We start from the raw sequence: 18,489 nt of genomic DNA, 5'->3' as shown, positions 1-18,489 counted from the left end.
AATACTAGGGTGAAAACCTTAGGAATTGTCAGGAATTTGGGAGTGGATGTATGTGGTATTTCTATGCCTACAACTTTCCAGGTCATTCCTACAAAGCCTGATGCTAGGGCTTACCCATTGATATTGGGTAGGCCATGGCTTTGCCAAGTGAAGGCAATTCAAAAGGAATAATCTTTAATTAATTCTTAAGAACTGTTTTCCATAACTCATTAAGGCTAATGAGCATTGAATGAAAAGATACCAATGAGTTGTCAAATTATCCATTTTGGAGGTCATTTATGAAGGGTGTAAGGGGGTGTCATAAAAGTGGACTTTTTTAATCCCCACTTGCCTTTTTGGAAAAATGCCCATATGTCTCCATTTTAAAATTCAAAAAATATTCCCTCCACACAAAGAAACTCGAATTTCCCACTAGACTCCCAAAAAAAAATCATGAATTAGTATTTCACGAGTTAATGTTTCATGGCATGAAACAGCCCCCATTGCCCAAAAAAAATTTCTTGAATTAGCGTTTCATGAGTTAACGTTTCACGACGTGAAACAACCCCCGTGGCAAAAATAAATTCGTGAAACCCCAGTTCATGCATTGGTGTTTCATGGATTAAGATTGTTTCACAGATTGACGTTTCACGCCGCCCAAAAATAATAATAATTTAATTTAATTTAAATTTTTTACGCGTGAAGTCCATTTTGCGTCCTAAAATGTTGCTGGTTCATGTCGTAAAACAGGTCCGTTGTCCAAAAAAATAGTCTAAAAAATAGCCTTATTTGGAGGTCGACATCTCCTAAACCGTGAATCCGATGAACGCGCTCTAATGCTCATCAGAAAGCTGACATCAAGCTCTTTGAAATTGAACTCGAGCAACTAAGGAAAAAAACCATCATTTTGGCTTTCGACCAGCAGCCTCAAAATTCGAGCCAAAAATCAAGGTGAAAACGCCCTTAAAGCACTAAAAATCGCCCAAAAAGCTCGAAAATGATTGTGAACCATATTCGGGCTACTTTTTGGGTGTCTAAACAACAAAATCACGAAAAAATCAGAGAGACAAAGTTGCAGTACTCCAAAAATACTACAACTCTCTCATACATAGTTTTTTCAAAACCCTTTTAGAACACATTCAAAAATGGGCTGCGAAACAGGAAAAACTTTCCAAGAGAAAAATCATCTTGAGATAGTGATGGAAAATAGGTTTTGAGACCTCCTCTTCCATTTGGGATGCTACTTGCATGTACATTTTTTGAAAAAATATCTCTAGGAAAGCATTCATATGTGTGTAGCACCTAAGCTAATTAGAGCAAACGGACACTCGTGTTGACCCAACGAAGGGTGCGCCAGGCCTCTTGAGGCTGTATAACGGGCTGTAAGAAAACCTAAAAAGAAAAAAAATTTGTGCTTGCTTATTAAGGAGTAATTGACAATGTCAAGATATGACAATGATAAAGGGATTACCAGGACTCACACCCAAACTGAACCCAATGGCTGATACCTTCAAGCCATTGAGATCCATGCCCCAAATGCATCTTCCAATACCATTTGCCATGTCGACAACAAGCGTGTCATCGGGTTTTTACATCCCCTGTCACATCAATCCCTCCTGGATCTGGTCCCTTGCCTAACACTACTACAAGACCTAGACCTTTAAAAATGCTAGATACCAACCCTTTGCAACCCCTAGATACCCAAACCTTGGACATATTGACTAATTTAGAAAGGGGGGTTGCCCAAGGACTAAGTGAGTCTCCCTACCCACATTAGCGCCCACACATAATCTCAGTGGCTCATACAAAAACATGGCCGTACACAGATTTCCAAAATCATGGAAAAATACGATGGAATGACTAATTATGTTCAATTCATATACAAATGTTTGAACAGAGATGCGAAGCCTTTGGAAATCCAAACTGCCCCACCAAGGTACATACATTGAACCTTTACTTTTAATGGGAAAGGCCAGTCGTTGGTTCATCACATTGATGCCGGTGATCAAAATAAACTTCTGGACCTTGAAAATAGCCTTTATCCACGGCTTTTCAAGACAAGATGATCCGTGGAGTGCAACAAAAAGAACTCTATTCGATTGAGCGAAAACAAAACAAAGTCATTAGAGACTTTATCAAAATCTTGGACTTAAGATGTGAGCCATGGGAGAAACTAAACAATGCTCAATTGAAGAGATGTTTCATGATGGGCATAAAGAATAACAGCTTACATAACTTTATTATTGTATTCAATCCGAAAACATTCGATCAATGTTGTAAGGAAGCAATACGTTTAGATGACAACATGATAGAAGATGATCACAATACGAGATGTTCCTCATCTAAACCAAGTAAAGCAATGGCTAAAGAAAATTTGATCTCGAAATTGTCATTCCCTGATTTCTATACAGCCTTGCTTAAAAGCTTTGAACTAGAATCTCCAAAAGAGGATGAGCCTCCTCAAAACCAGACATCCTTAATGCCTCTCAAAGTCATGGGCAAAATGCATTGTGTTTAATACCATAACTACATCCATCCCAATCCCCAACGTGTGTACAATAGGCCTATCTTTATGCACTCCATATATTACAAAGCCTTTGGTCACGACACACCCCAATGTCCTAATTCACCTACAGTTACCTCAATATCTCGTGTCCCAAGCAGAAACAGTCTAAAGGGAAGAAACTACTCAAGAAGTAGTTAAGCAAACATTTCGGTGTTTCTATTGTCATGGACCACACAAAGTGGCAGAATGTACAGATTGGAACACTTACCTTGCAACCCATATGTGAACGATGTGACATTGATCACATATTCCAAGATTTCCCAAGGCGAGTTGCTTCACTACAACTTGTCTCACAAAATATAACTCTCAACATCTTGAGTGTGCAAAATGGGCAATTGTTCGTACCCTTGAATGTACTTACATGCTTACAAGACAAGGCACGAGAAACAATAAAAAAGAATGTAAAAGAAAACACTTCGAAATGGATAGAAAAGCATGTTTTAAAACAAAAACCAAAAGGTAAAACAAAACCTTCTAAACCCAAGAAAAACAAGGAACAACAAACTATCAAAACCAAGGTTGAAATAAAGGACAGGGGAAAGGAGTATGTGAATGACCTAACCCCAAAAGGGCCAAAAGCTACACATGATGTAGAAGCATCAACCTCATAGGTTACCACTCAAACCACCTCAAAGACTACCACTCAAACAGAGAACAAAAAAACATAAAAGAAAGTTCGTTCTCATCGCTCATGGGCAAACATAATGAAAACCTGACGATCCAAGGAAAGCCATAAAATGATACGAGTTCTAGTATGTCACTTAGTGAGGATGAAACAAGTTCTAATTAGTCATCTCACAGACCAATCAAGAAACTAGAACCTGCCCAACCACCCCAACTTGAAAATTATGATCACATCACATATGTGCAACGCAAAAAGCAAGCTCAGGAGAGCATGCTTAACATTGTTGAGTGTGTAATACAAGTAACACAACACTTAAAGGTGAAGATTGAGCCAACTTTGGAGTGGTTAAAATAGAAGGTAATATAGAAGCTTTCTATACATCTTGTGTTATTGCTCTCTCTCTCATATATGTTATTGCTCTCTCTCTCATATATGTTACTCTATCTTGCCATTAACTATTGCTTCCGTTGTGCATACTCCCCATAATTTTGACATGGTATCATAGTCTTGTAAAGGGCAAGTTTCCCTTCTATTCCTCTCTCTCTCTCTCTCTCTCTCTCTCTCTCTCTCTCTCTCTCTATATATATATATATATATATATATATATATATATCATAAGCCATTCACATCCTCATCGAGAAGGACTAGTGGTAGAAGAATGTGAGAAGCAAAAAGGTGTCAAGAAGGAAGGCAACAACAGAGCTTCATCATAGAGGAGATTCCATTATCATCAACAAGATCTTGAAGCTTGGAAGAAGAAGAAGAAGAAGATCCTAAAGATGATGAAAAATACATTTTTCCGTTAAAAAAATTCGACAGTGTTTTTCGTCGACGATCTCTCTTCAAAGTTTGGAGCCATGAAGAAGAGGTAAGGGAGCTATTTTATGAGCGTGTGAAGGTGTGTTGGCATTCTCTTGTCCCCCCATCAAAGGAGCTGTCGTCGCAAGGGTCGCCTCTACTGGGCCATCAGCACCCTATTGCGTTTTCCGTCTGTCGCCGTCATCACTCTGTAACGTCCCACTGTCATTTCCATCACAATCCGTCGACGGGACTGGACGGCAGCCGATATAGCAGCGCACAACGTGCATTTTTCACAAGGAAAAAAAACGCTAAGCGTAATTTTTTTTAGAAAAACCTTATGGTTTCTATCTTCTAAGGTTTTGTTTTAAAACCTTTCTATCTTAGGTTTTGTTTTAAACCTTTCTATCAAAAGTTTTTTCCAATTAAAAAAACCAACTTCTTTCTAAAGGTTTTCAAACCTTTCTTTAAAGATCTCTCTCTAAACCTTTTTTCTCAAAGGTTGTACAAAGGTTTTCCCTCATTTCTCTCAAGCTAGAGGTGAGCGGATGAAGAAATTATTTATACCGTTCTCGCTTGGGAAGTGCAAGGTATGCACAATTTCGGAAACTAAGCAAAATCAATGCATCAAGCATGAACTCCAATCCAAAAAATTTTGATGAACTCATGTGCATGGAAGTCGTCTACCATATTGTAATGGAGTTAGACTCGGCCCATATGTTGATAAACAAGTGGTAATACCTCTCCTAAATTAAGACACTACCCTTGTGTTGATAAACAAGTGGTAAGACCTCTCCTAAATCAAGACACTACCCTTGTGTTGATAAACAAGTAGTAAGACCTCTCCTAAATTAATGTTCACATTGATGTATGATCATGATGAAGTGGAAGGTGGAAGCAAGAAGTACAAACATAAGCTATTGAAACATGGGTGGCAACCATGTGTTACTCTATGTGGCAGTTGGACTAAGGAAGCTAACATGATTAGAAGTAGACTATACGTATGAAGTGTGTCTAGCACCCATGAGAAAGGATTCGAGAAGCACGAAGATGCAACTAATAAAGCCAATGTAATGAAGAATGGTACATCCAAATCCCACTTGAAGATTGTCTTTTGCAAGAAGATGGTTTCATCAAAGCAAAGGAGCAACAAGGGTGGTGCACGAAGCCACTATGGAAGAGATGGTACCAAAGATATTACTAAGGTTGAGGGAAATTATGTAAATTCGTCAAATGTTCTAGATAAGCAACTCTTCTAGTTGAGTAGTAAAGCATGTTTACTAGAATTGGGAGTGAACCACATTTCTTAATAACTCATCGCTTTTGTAAAAGTCTAATTTATAAAGGCTATCTACCTTTTCATCTATCCTAGGTTGAGAGGGGGGTCATTTTGTTCTTGTATGTCCAATGCTCACCTTGCTCCATGTTTGGCATTGTCCCATGGTGGCATTGAGAGGGGGTATTGAAGTATATGATTTACAAGTGAAAGGGTGAGAGAAAGAGGTCATGCAGGTGTGAACACACCTACAAATAAAGTGGGCATGTGGGTGGAAAAGGGATCTAGGGTTGGCCCAACCCTAACCCTTGGTGAACCCTATATAAAGAGCAGGAGGCCTCACTTTTTGTAACACAAGTAACACAACACTTGAAGGTGAAGGTTAAGCCAACTTTGGAGTGGTTGAAATAGAAGGTAATATAGAAGCTTTCTATACATCTTGTGTTCTTGCTCAGTCTCATATATGTTGCTCTATCTTGCCATCAACTATTGCTTCCGCTGTGCATACTCCCCATAATTTTGAGAGAAGACGCTAGCGACGTCTAGTTAACTAAGTATGAAAGGTAGGGCGATAAGGTAGCTGTGCTGACACCTAGGTTTTGAGGTGGATGACAATGTCTTCATAGAACCTAAATCGCGCGAGGGAATCCACCCATACATGTTGGATGTAGACGAGAATCCCATTCGATATGTTGTTAAGCATAGTGAGATTTTTCCAAGGTGAGACTAGAGCTTTGTATATGGCATTCACTTTATTGCAATTTGTTTCAAAGTAATGTAATCATTCTATATTCATTGTCTTTTGTATTGTTGTTTATCCATATATATAAGTAAATGAAATAAGCGTGTATGGCAAGTGGTTACTTGGGACATTCACCGATCGAGGGGATGCAGTTCTAAATTGCTTTGTCGGAACTCGGATCCTTGCTAGAGCATGCAAGGGACTACATAGGCATTGTGTTAGTGTGAAGTTGGATGAGGTGTGCTTTAGTTCTATACAACCTCTTTTGGACTTCTTGATGATTTAGGGCAATCGTATTTCAAGGGAGACATCACTGATTATGCTCTATGGGAGCAATAGAGGGACATGAGAGGACCTCATCTCCACATGATCACCATCACTTTCCTCCACCCATCCCATTACCCATAATCCCAACAAGATCAAGTGCTTCATCATGTCCACCCGGTTTCCATTAGAGACCCCATTTCGACATATAATGCCTCATATGTCCCCCATGGTTCCTCATATGATGTCCTCATCCACGGGCACAACGTCCCAAACTAGCAAGGTCGATATTCCCACATGTACCATTTGGTAGAGCTCCGCATATGTAGCCACCTTACTTCAATCATCAGCCCTGTAGTAACCTCTTTGATGTAATCCATCTCTTGTAAATGACAAAAAATTATTAATTTTCACATTATTTTGATGCAATATTGTACACTTAGCTTGGTGCTATAACATTGTAGTTAAAGTTGCTATGAAATTATAGTTAATTAAGTTAACAATAGAGAGAGATGAAGCGAGATGCAAAGAGAGAGAGAGAGAGAGAGAGAGAGAGAGAGAGAGAGAGAGAGAGAGATTGAGCGAAAGATAAATTACATTTCTGAAACCTATAATTAGAATAGAGTTTGTCATTAACCACTACTCTTATTTGAGGGATACATCCCACGCCACCCACCCCTTATTTCTTTGTATTGGCATGGGTTGGACATACACTTTATTTTCATGGCATCATCCACCATTCCCTCCAATAATACATTTGCAAAGCATCTTAATTAAAGCTATTGCATCTTTCATGCACCTCAAAGAAAAGGAATTAAAATTGGATGCCCTTTTGGAGGCATGGACACTACATCATAAGTGTAGGAGCTCTACAAGAAGCTCATAATATAGAGAAGGTGGTAGACCTTGTAGAGACAAGAACATGCTAGAGGTGAAAGCAGCAACAACCATTGGGACGTGGAGAGCCTTTGGCATCATTGAAGAGGCAAAAGATGCTCCTCTTCGAGGAGAAGTTGCCACCTTCATTGTAAATTTGCGGTAGTCGGAGTAGTCAAAGATGATAATTGAGGCCTAATAGTATTATAAGGTCTCACATGCTTTCATATATTGTTGCTTGTGTTTAACATCTCGTGGGTGTTTATCATAATATACTGGAGTCTTGTAATTTTGCTTTGGAAATATAAAGGAAGTTTCACCTTTCTATGGTGTCTTTTTTAAAAAGTTACAATGAAATTGTAGTAAATTGAGAGAAGTGTGTGAGTGAGAGATAGATGATAGTTGAGGCCCAATGGTATTATAAGGTCTCACATACTTTCTTGTATTGTTGCATCTCGTAGGTGGTGGTCCTAATATTCAAAACTCTTGTAATTTTATTTGGAATATACTAGAAGTTTCATCTTTGTATGGTGTCTTTTTAAAAAAGTTGCTATAAAATTGTAGTAAATTGAGAGAGAGAGAGAGAGAGAGAGAGAGAGAGAGAGAGATCGCTTGCCTTAAAACCAAAAAACACTTGCTAAAATTGCTCGCCAAAAAAATACACCCATATAATGTACATATATGTAACACACACATATAATGTACATATATAGTGTTACATATATGTACATATATGTAACACACACAGACACACACACATATAGATATATTGATAGATATAGATATATGTGTGTGTGTGTGTGTGTATGTATGTATGTACATACACACACACACACACACATATACATGTGTGTGTGTGCTTTTAGTCTTCTATATCAGCAACAGTCAGAAAAATCCAAAAACCTTATCCAACTTAACCAGTGAAAATGTTAAACATGATTATACAACAACCGATTTATATACAATAATCGTGTTACAAGTAAGTGGAGCCAGTGACTCCATTATTTGAAAACTTTTGGTGTAGAGCATAAACCCAAAGATATTTTGAGAGAATAGATCCTGTTACTGCATCCATCCAAACATACAAACAAAAAGTTAGCCCATGTGTGTCTTGTAGGTGTCAAAGGACCTATCACGTGTTATAGATGTCACCCAAAATAGCTTATGGTTTATACAGTGATGGGATCAATCCCCTTGATACATCTTGAATATAGTATCATCCAAAGTAAACGGATAATTCACCAATTGAAAAATAATTGGCTACCTAGTGATCTCAATTAGAGAGATCCAAGATTGTTTCCTAAGAAAAAACAAGAAACATCTTAGTAGTCCTAAAAAGAATCAATAGATATCTCTAATCATATCAACAGAATAGCCTATCAAGGTATAGGTACTCGGGTATCTCAAAGGATAGTCCCTAGAAACTATCACAACAATCCTCGTATTGTTTATCATGATAAACTTATCTTAGGAGAATTTAAAAAACTACCTATATGTAAAAAATCATCATCATCAATCCATATCAATAGTATTATGAAATACATTCTAGTGGTGGCTTCCAAGCAACCCTATTTTGACAAAAGAAGCTATGTTCATTCTTATATGCACGTGATCTCTTTTTATCTAACTAACTTGAGGGTTAAATTCTCAAATTGTGAGTTATTTTAACTAATTCTTTGGCCTATATTGAGGTCTAATAGAATTTCCAGAGTTCGCCTAGTGTATCAGCATTGGGTACCATCAGCCGTGCATGACCGGTCACATGCCAATTAACTATATGCTGGTTATCATAGAAAAAGTAATACACATCCATATTTGGTGTGCCATCCATTTAGGGTTAATTTAGCTTTTGAAGATAAATCTCCATATGCCAATATCAATCCTCATCTATTGCTAAACAGTTTGTATCAATAAAAAACCCGAAAAATATCATAAGTGATATTGAATCCCTAGTTAATACGACCCAAAAAACCATAAAATATATCATAAATGATACTGAATCCACGTCATTAGCCTTGTTCATCCCTCGGTAATACATGATCATCACGTACAAAAAACCAGAGATATGATATTGAATCCATGTAATGAGACGTGCACAAATTTATTTAAAATTTTTGAAAAAACAGAGTGCATAACAAGACTCATATATCAACGTATTTTGTTTGATTCATAAGATATGCACAGCCAAGTAACATAAGTTAAATTCGATTATTTTAATACTTGATGCTTGCATAAAGACTAAGAATCTTTTTAGAAAAACAATCCAGACTTGATTGTGGCATCAGAACTGAGAAATGTCTCTAAAAACTAGCATGTATATTATCCAAAATCGGATATATATTCCATGTAGGATTCCCCGAAGGTCATCATCCAATAACGCAATAAAAGTCATACATATGCGTATGGACATAGCACAATAAGTCTGTAAGTTTCTATACAGTCATTAACCCATAAGTCTATACTAAGCATAGAGTTACCATCTCTAATTATAAAGGGATTCAATCATCATGTGAGGTAGATCAACAAGAGTTACTTGAGAGGAGGAACTCCCGGCTGATGCTAGCACAAGAGACATGGCCAACAACCATAAGACACAATATACGGGCTAAGTGAGTGTCTAAGCACTCACCTTGCTCCATTTATATAGGTAGAGCTTGAAGGAAGCTTCCAAAACACCATAATAGCATGTCGCCACCACCAGTGCATCTGCAGAACCATAACACGCCTTCGTCGGCTCCCACCATATTATGTGCAGGGTCATAAACAATAGTTAGCTAGAGCCGGCTCACTAGAAAGAAAGCACTATCATGTGGCTAGAGTTGGCTCAGTGGAGATGAACACCTTGTCAATCGAGTTAATCCTCGTATGCATGAGATTAGGTGTGGTTAATCATTAAAGAGTCGTTGTATGCGAATGGTCCCGAATTTCAGGGTTGTATGTATGAATCAACTTATCAAGGATTAACGCTAAGGGATACACCCAAAATAAGATGTGCAAGTGAGAGTGTTTATGTGTGTGTTTGTGGGAGGTGGAAATAGAGGAGTATTTTTTAGTGCGTTTTTAAAATTTAAAAAAAAACATGAAAAGCATATGTATGTGTGTGTGTGTGTGACACACACACACACACACAAATGGAGCATTTTAAATGCAAAAAGGAGGCCTACATGTAGGAGCAAGCATGTGAGCACCTTGTTTGAGTTTCAAGTTGTGTAACTAGAGGATTCCGCCCGCCACAAACAGAAGTAGGCTGAGATGGGTTGGGGATAATGTTGATGGGTCTGCTAAATTAATGAAAAAGGGGGCTACTTAGGAAATAGGGACCTAGAGGGGAGTTTTTCATCTCATGGTCATCGATAATCAAGGATGTATATGATTTGTTATGTGAGGTGAACATGGAGAGCCAATGGTGTCATCATCCTCAAGGGTTGCTTGTTGTATAAAGGATTAACACGAATGCTTCTCCTTAATATTTGGAAGAACTGATGCACATAGGAGTTACCCTTCATGGAAAGACCAATGGTGGAAGCCTCCTTACAAGTGTGGGCAGTGGGGGATCTTGATAGGGAGCTCGCTATCAAGAGTTTGGTATCATTGGTAAGTTTGTGATTTTGAGGAGTTTGTTTATGATCTAGTTTGCAAAGGTGGTTATTACAAAGGACAATTCTTTATCCATGCTATGATCTCTGTTGTTTTGCCCAAAGGAGGATCTCGTATCTTTTAACCCTGTGGTGTGGGTTACTTTCAAAGGAGGGCTTCCAATTTTTATAAGAAGTCGTTTCCAAAGGTTGGTTAGCTCTTTGGGAAGAGTCATCTTTGTTCCAAGGAGGCAGTTCTTGAGAGCTGGGATTAATGTTAAAGTGTGCGTGCAGAGGGAGCATCCTACTTTCTTGGATGTGGATATGGAATAGTAAGGTTGCTATAGACAACCTTTGATGCTCAAAATTACTCAAATAAGAGTAAAGGTATCAATCCTTAGGGTTTCAATCTTAGAAGTCCTTATAGATCCTTATGAGAAATTATCCCATAAATGTCTCCACCTCCCTTGATCAAGGATAAGTGGCCCACCTAGCAAGATTGGCTAGCTAAACCTAGAAAATTAGGCACTAAAGATAACCTTACTCCTTCTACCAACAACAATACCCTAAGGTATTAATACCACCTTCGGATAATGTGCCTGAACACATGGATACACACGTATGTATGGATACTAGATCACATATTAAAAGGAAGTTCCTCCTCCATTTGCTAACGTGGTTATTTATTCTTAGAATACCACATCACCGCTCATTATGATCTTCTTTGCTTGAGGGTCATAGAGTTGATATCCCTTTGACTCCATGCTATAACCTAAGATGATGCATTTTTGGCTTTTGGCATCCAATTTGGTTCTCTGAGCATCTAGAAGAGCACATATCATTCACACTCAAAAACTTTCAAGTATTGAACTGAAGGTTTTTTACACGAGTAGGCTTGTAATATAGTGATTACTTTAATGTCCTTTGTTGCACTTCCATTAATAATGTACCACAACCATGTTAATTACCTTAGCTCAAAAGGGGTTAGGCAGATTCCTGCCATTAAGCTTACTCCTTACCATCTCTACAATAGTGCAATCTTGTGCTTTGTAATACATTATGCAATCTTGCACTCTACAATACCATTATGAAATACTATTGTGTTGTGGAGTGCATGCAGTAGTGTAATATCATTCTACAATCTTGCACTCTACAATACCATTGTGTTGTGGAGTGTAGATAGTGAGCTGTTGCTTTATGCCTCTTTTCTTATAGAAAACCGATATCTGACATGAATTCTCTTGCTTGGTCTGTTATAAACTGCTTCATGTGTTAGTTTCAACTAATTTAGGCCATTCTTCCACAAGCCTTTGACTTTTCGTTAAGATAACACACACACCCAAATCTTCCTATTATAATTGTCTCCCAATGTGAAAAAAATAGTAAGATCCTTTTAGTGCACCTCTAAGCATAATTGTATTCATCTTTCCACAGAGAGCCTTGGCCTTAAAATTGGCCTCTTATGGAAAGGGTTTATGGTGGTACTTACCCATCGTGCAAGCTCTACATACATCTAGACTGTCAAAAAATTGGTGGCAAATACTCAACTAGCTTACCTTTGTGCATTTTTGAAAGATTTTGCATACTAAGATGCCCATGTCTTTGAAAGAGTCTGCATCTTGAGATGCTCGACTGCTTCGAAACAGCTAAAATGAAGGTTCTATGTAAGTAGAAGACATGGAGTAAACTCACAACAATGATGACTGAATGAAATATGTAGAGAAGGGGCTGCCCATATTTCTATAGGCTTGCATACATGGGGTGGCCATGACACATGATTGCATGGGTCCATGGTCATAGTTGTTGCCATCTTTTGTAGTGTATATGTAGTTTTCCCACTTCTTCCATGACCATTCAGGGGCACAGTTTGGGTCCCATTTAGGTCCTACAATGTTAAGATAGGTTGTCCAAGAGTAAAGTCTACCTACTCCATTATGGGACAACGATCTACTAGCATGTGTGTACCAATTCTAATCTAAGTTGTCTCTATAAACCATCTCGACTCTTAGGCCAAATAGGGGATGCCACAGGCGCCCATGCTGCTCAACCATGGCTACTTCTGATAATGGCTACTTCTGGCTACTTCTGATAACGAGGGTTGTACTGGACAGTACAATATGAGGGTGGAACATAATAACCCCATAGGCTTGAGCTTAGAGTTGTATGTAGTTGTTAACCAATGTTGTGTCCTTGATTTGAGGTCTATATACACCCTTTGCATCATCACAAAGATCATTGTAGATTGGTCAATTGGAGGAAATTTTTAGCCCAATATATTAGGAACTAGCTTGGCTTGTGACATGTTGGGCTAACCATAAATTATAACTCGTAGTGTGCTGCTCTTTAGGGGTCTTATATTGCACTCTTGAGTTTTTTCCAATTCTTTAGGGATAACATACCCGAAAAGCCATCAATATACTTTGGTACTCATCTATGTCCACTATGTAATGAATTCATGGTAGACTATGATTTGGTCAAGGAACCAAGCGTTGTCTCTCTTCCTAATTGAGAACGACTCCCAATAAGGCTCATAGGAACATTGATTTCAATAACTCAAGAAATCATATAAATGTAACTCTTGGATGATTGTTTCTTAATCAATTGATGTCAACCAAAGGTGTAATATTTTCACCTCCTCATTAGTGATGATGTGTAAATGAGTGGTTTGATATTCTTAATGTAGACGATTGAGGCCAAATAGATTGAAGCCATGTTGGCGTATGTAAAAGCATGTGAGAAAGGAAAAGACGGGATGCATTTTTTGGAGTTTAAAAAGCATGTGAAGTGTGAAAAGGAAAAGCACTTTGTATGAGAAATCGGTAGAAAACTAAAACAAAAAGTAATGCTATTTTTGAAGTCTTTTGAAGAGAGAACAAAAGGACGGCATGCTTTTTAGAAAACTTTTATGAGGATGAGCGAGGTCTCCCTTCGTTAAAATAATGGGATGCCCACAAAGTTTTGATTTTTTTTTCAAGATTTAATGTATTTTTTGGGTAGCCCATAAATCGTTTTGGGTGTATTTGTGACGATCAGAATGCCAAAAATGAGCGTGACAACTGTTAAAGATCAAGCCTTTCGCCCATCATTCAGTTTCTTTGGGCTCTCTCTAGCCTCAAGCTAGAGGGAGCCCATAGGACCCTTGTCATGGATTTTTAACTCTAAGGTCACTTGTCGTCCTTAAGCTAGCCTTCTAGTGCTTTAGTAAAGGACCCTTGTCATGGATGTTAAACTCTAAGGTTACTTGTCGTCCTCAAACCTGAATCACAAGCTAGTCAAAAGTGGCACAATTAACACCCATAAGAGAAAAGAGGAGAATCTTACTATTACTGATTTGTATCCCCTTTTCACTCGAGTACCAACATCGGCTTCCTTAGTTAAAGCTAGTTGTGAGTCATTTCACCCCTAGTCATTGTAGCCAGTGGGCCTTCAACAACATGTACATGTAATATCACGAGAAACACCCTTCTCCTTTTATGTTTTGAAACTATAGGCTAGGTTCAAAACATGCTGATTGGAAGGCTTGATAGGGATGAGGTGAGGGCAGATGGACGAGCAGGAGTGTCTAGAAGGGAGTTCACAGAAAGCCCATAAATTAAATATTATAACTCCCCTCACAACAAAGAGGGTGTCCAATTTGCAAGATTTTACGAACTTTATAGACTATCCTAGACGACGAGTTTACCTTTTTCATAGGCACACCTTAGTTTGTATTTTTAACAATGACCGAGTATCCACTCATAGACTATCCTAGACGACGAGCTTACCCTTTTTTCATGGGTGCACTTTAGCTCGTATTCTTAACAATGATCGAGTATCGACTCAAGCTCGAGGTTCTAGCCCACAACAATTGTTGGACAACATGCATATGTTCCACTTCCGTGCCTACTAGATACCTTCACAATCACTTTTTTTTCCCCACCTTGATGGTAGTTTGGGGTGCTTCACTGTAGGATGCTCTTCTTTCCTTGAGAGTTGTTGATTGGCTGAACAGAGCCCATCTTTGGATACTATTGGTTGATAGGGGCGCCCATGTAATTGGCTCTACAAAAGTTTCGTGTGGGCGCCCACCATTTGAAATGGGGTTGGCGGCAAAGAAGGTACTGAAGAGGGTGTGTTTGTCTAGGTACAGACTGCCCAAATGAAGAAGAGCGAGAGCTCCAGTCAGGATGCGGAGCGCCTGCTGCACTGCTTCCACCGGGGCCGCTCTCCTGCGCTCCCGCGTAAGCTCTCTGCTAACCCATGTCTTGTTCGTTTGATTGCTGTTCTGCGATTCCAAGTAATACCACCAACATGGATGCATTTGCCCGAACTAGACATACAATACCTCAGTGTAACACTCGATTCCATTACTTCTGGGCAGTTTAAGACTTTGATGTTTTGTATGCAATACGTCAATGTTGTGCCGGCATAACATCGCCTCGTATAACCCTTCCCCCCTGTCTGGCTGTCATTACCCGCAGCAGAAAATCTGTCTCAGGCAATGCATCTCTTCTGGTCTTTCAATTCTTTGGTATCTCACATGATATTTGGGATCTGTTGGGTTTTTATAAGCAGACCATATGAGTCGGGTGCGTTATCACATATTCATTCAGTGTGGCAATACTCTATGTGTGCAGTATCATGTTCAAATGCCTCATCATGGAGGGAAGGTTATAGATTACATGTATACATTGATGTGATTAAGGCAAGAAACATGTTTAGAAGCAGGGTGGTGCCTTGAATGCTCCATTTGTATTCTATTAATTGTGTTTGCTAGTTCTAAATTATAAGCTCATATTTGATGTTACCTTGCTGCAGGTGCTAAAACCAGCCACGCTTCTCGAAGTCCAAGAAGCCCCACGATGAAAGCATGCATTGACACAGTAAGGAAAGATGATGAAACCCCAACCTCTTCACTTAAAGGTGAGGTGACCATGAATCTACATGTTTTTTTTCAAAAATTCAAGGTGTTTTTGATTTTGCTGGATTGGACTTTGTGATCATTAAAAGTTTGTTACATGTAATGGATCTCAAATTCTGCCACAGCAACACATTCTGCAGATGGTTTCGTTACACCAGAGTTGAAGAGTTTAAAATTGATATCTTTTACCAAGGAAGTTAGTCCTGGGGTCTTTTATGGGTCTCCTGCCGGCAAGTGTACAAAGAGAGCACCACAAGTGCTACGCTTGTTGCATGAAATTCGTAGAGACCTTGCAGCTGAAGGATACTCCATTTCAAGGCAAGTCATTTTTTTCCTGGAAAAGGGACTTCTATTAATTAAGTATGAAAATATATACAAAAGGGAGTTTTCAAACCAAACAAGGGGGAAATCTCAACCAATCAGGTGCCTTGTGCTGCCAACAAGTCACATATGAGTGGTAGTGAAAAAGATGCCATAATCCCACTCTCATACACCGGCCGCGCTTTCTCTCCGCAGCCCTCTAAGATCCCTGGATTCTGGCCCAAGTGGCCATGAGGGTGTGGATGTTATCACTCCAAATCTTGCAAATGCATTGTGACTCATAAACCAAAGTGCCCTCAATCGCCTTAGTGCATCTAGCCTTCCAAGTCATTTTTGTACAATGTATTTCTTGTTTTAACCGTCTCATCTCCATATGACACTAGCAAAACTGCAGTACATTTTAATCTGTTGCTGATGATTTTTGGCTCTCAGGAATGCAGTATGGGCAACATTTGCAAAGCAGGAACAAGCCATGCAATTTGTGGAAAGTCATGGCAGCAGGGACATTGCTGTATTTACTTACCAAGATCACTTTACTGGACAGCGGCGATTTCTAGCAACTACGTACAAAGAATTTTGGTGCAGGTTAGTGGATATTACGTGGCCTTTGACACAATGAGGTTATCATACTTGACTCTACGTGCTTGTGTAACCATCTCCCTCTGAACAGTTCTATTGATCAAATAGTTGTTAAAGTTCAGTATATGTGTCTTTTCCAGGTATGAAACTATGCCACAGGATTATCGACATCATTATGAGATAATCACTGAGGTGAGGGTCTTTGCCGTTTTTTAATTGCATCATGTGGTTGTAAACATGTGCTTCATCAAGTCTTCTAAGGTACACTTTAAACAAGGGGATGTAGCTCGGATGGAGTGGGCCAAAAGGGTCTGGAGGGGGCCCACGTCAGTACATCAAATGTCATCAGTACAGTGGCAGGTGGCAGTCTGCAGGCTTAAATATGCATCCATGCATGGTTGGGTGGCTTGCTATTTAAGACACTACTGGCCCTCGAGTTAAGATTGTTTATTGTTATAGCTTTAGCTGAGACAATCTAGGCTATCAAAGTCTTGAAGGATAGATTGTAGCCGAGCCCTCTAGGCTGGTCTAAAAGAGTTATTTGTCTAGATTTGAGGATTAGCGTGTAGAACTCAAGCCTTGTTAGCTTGATTGAATGGTCAAGGCTACAACCAGGGACAGTCTTGAGTGTACTTTGCATATGGGGAAGCTAGGGTTAACACCTCATAGTGCTCTCCACTAGCTAACCATGGATTGCTGTAAGCGAATGAAAAAGCGCTTACTGTACTTTGTATGGGTGTTCCAAAGTATCATCGTGAAGAGCCTTTGTTGGTCATCACTGTCATGCTTGGCCTAGTGTCTTTTCACAAGAGGTAGTTGTAGAAGGTAAGGCTGAAAGCTGAGCGAGTCAATTGGAATGCTCCCTTTGTAGGCTTCTATAAAAACGACAAGAAAAACAGAGAACCTTTCACGTGTCATTCTTGAGCCTTTTCGTAAAACTCTTGATTAAAATATGTGCCCAATGTTGTTTAATAATGTGGTCAATGCTTCCCAGCTGCAAGCTTGGGAAGGGTATTGATACAGCAAGTGGTCAATGGTCTCATTCATCTGAGAGGATCTTTTGGGATCATGGTAGACTCTTGGCAAAGGGTCACCAAGACGCAAGAAAACTGGAGCATGGTTGGAGGTGGTGGTGCTAGCCAGGATGCTGATGAAGCCGTTTTGGTTGCATGCCACTCATCTAGATAAAAATGGTTGAACCGGGCAATATTGGGACCCTAGTCTTGGTGGCCCAATCTAAGGAATAGGGGGGCTGTGGGGGATGCGTCCGAACCCTCAGGCAGCTTGGCTCGCAGTGGTGAAGATCAGCTCCTCCCTGGTAGCACACTCTGCTCCACCAACTACGTGGTCCAAACTGCGTCCTTGACTGTCCTTTGGGGACTTAATCAGGTAAATTCACCTCCCATACACCAATTGTTTGCTAAAACTCCTCATGCACCATTGAATGATGATATTGATTGATGATTCTAGCTTACACTAAGTACATGCTTAAAAGCTTTATCTTTGACACATCACATTTATTGGGGCAATGACACATGGCTAGGCCTATGACATCATTGCTTATCACATTCACACATAAAATGGCTATAGGAGGTTGTTCACACAGACTTACTCATTGACCCACATAAGTGGGTGTTCACAGTGCACACACATACTAGGGCTGCTCACACAGAGACACAAGTGGGTACACATGTGAAGACTTAGAAACCCAACAATGGATACATCCATATTACATACATATACATATACATACATATGTACATATACACATACATTCTGTATGTATGCATGCACATGCTTGTATGTATGTACACATTTGTACAGGCATATAGCACCTTTCCTTGGGGCTTGACACTTTTGAAACTTGTTCGAAATTTGTATTGTTTGCATGTTTTGAAGGTTTTGGCAACCCTTCACAGGGAGTAGTGGGTGTCAAAGCTGAGTGTGTTTGATTGGTCACTCTGCCACTCTCTGTAGGCACAACTTAC

At 39.4% G+C, this 18,489-nt stretch overlaps 1 protein-coding gene across 7 annotated transcripts in view; it reads left to right on the top strand.

Annotated features, from left to right (window-relative positions):
* The first annotated feature begins 14,595 nt into the window (after positions 1 to 14,595).
* The window catches only part of LOC147631269 (DNA primase), a 28,825-nt gene continuing 24,931 nt past the window's right edge, over positions 14,596 to 18,489 (top strand). For 2 of the 7 annotated variants that reach the window (XM_086809619.1, XM_086809614.1), the window contains exons 1-5: positions 14,910 to 15,031; positions 15,499 to 15,603; positions 15,727 to 15,919; positions 16,355 to 16,507; positions 16,642 to 16,693. In XM_086809619.1, coding sequence (XP_086665745.1) covers positions 14,941 to 15,031; positions 15,499 to 15,603; positions 15,727 to 15,919; positions 16,355 to 16,507; positions 16,642 to 16,693 — 594 coding nt within the window. In that variant the 5' untranslated portion in view covers positions 14,910 to 14,940. Of the gene's footprint in view, positions 15,032 to 15,167; positions 15,270 to 15,498; positions 15,604 to 15,726; positions 15,920 to 16,354; positions 16,508 to 16,641; positions 16,694 to 18,489 lie in introns of those variants that run through there. The other 5 variants (XM_086809620.1, XM_086809616.1, XM_086809618.1 and 2 more) reach the window with 5 other exon arrangements.

The sequence above is a fragment of the Cibotium barometz genome, chromosome 15 (genome assembly GCF_041138505.1).
Source record: "Cibotium barometz isolate CiBa-2024 chromosome 15, ASM4113850v1, whole genome shotgun sequence".
NCBI lineage: Eukaryota > Viridiplantae > Streptophyta > Polypodiopsida > Cyatheales > Cibotiaceae > Cibotium > Cibotium barometz.
This window is presented reverse-complemented; position numbering and strand designations above follow the sequence as displayed.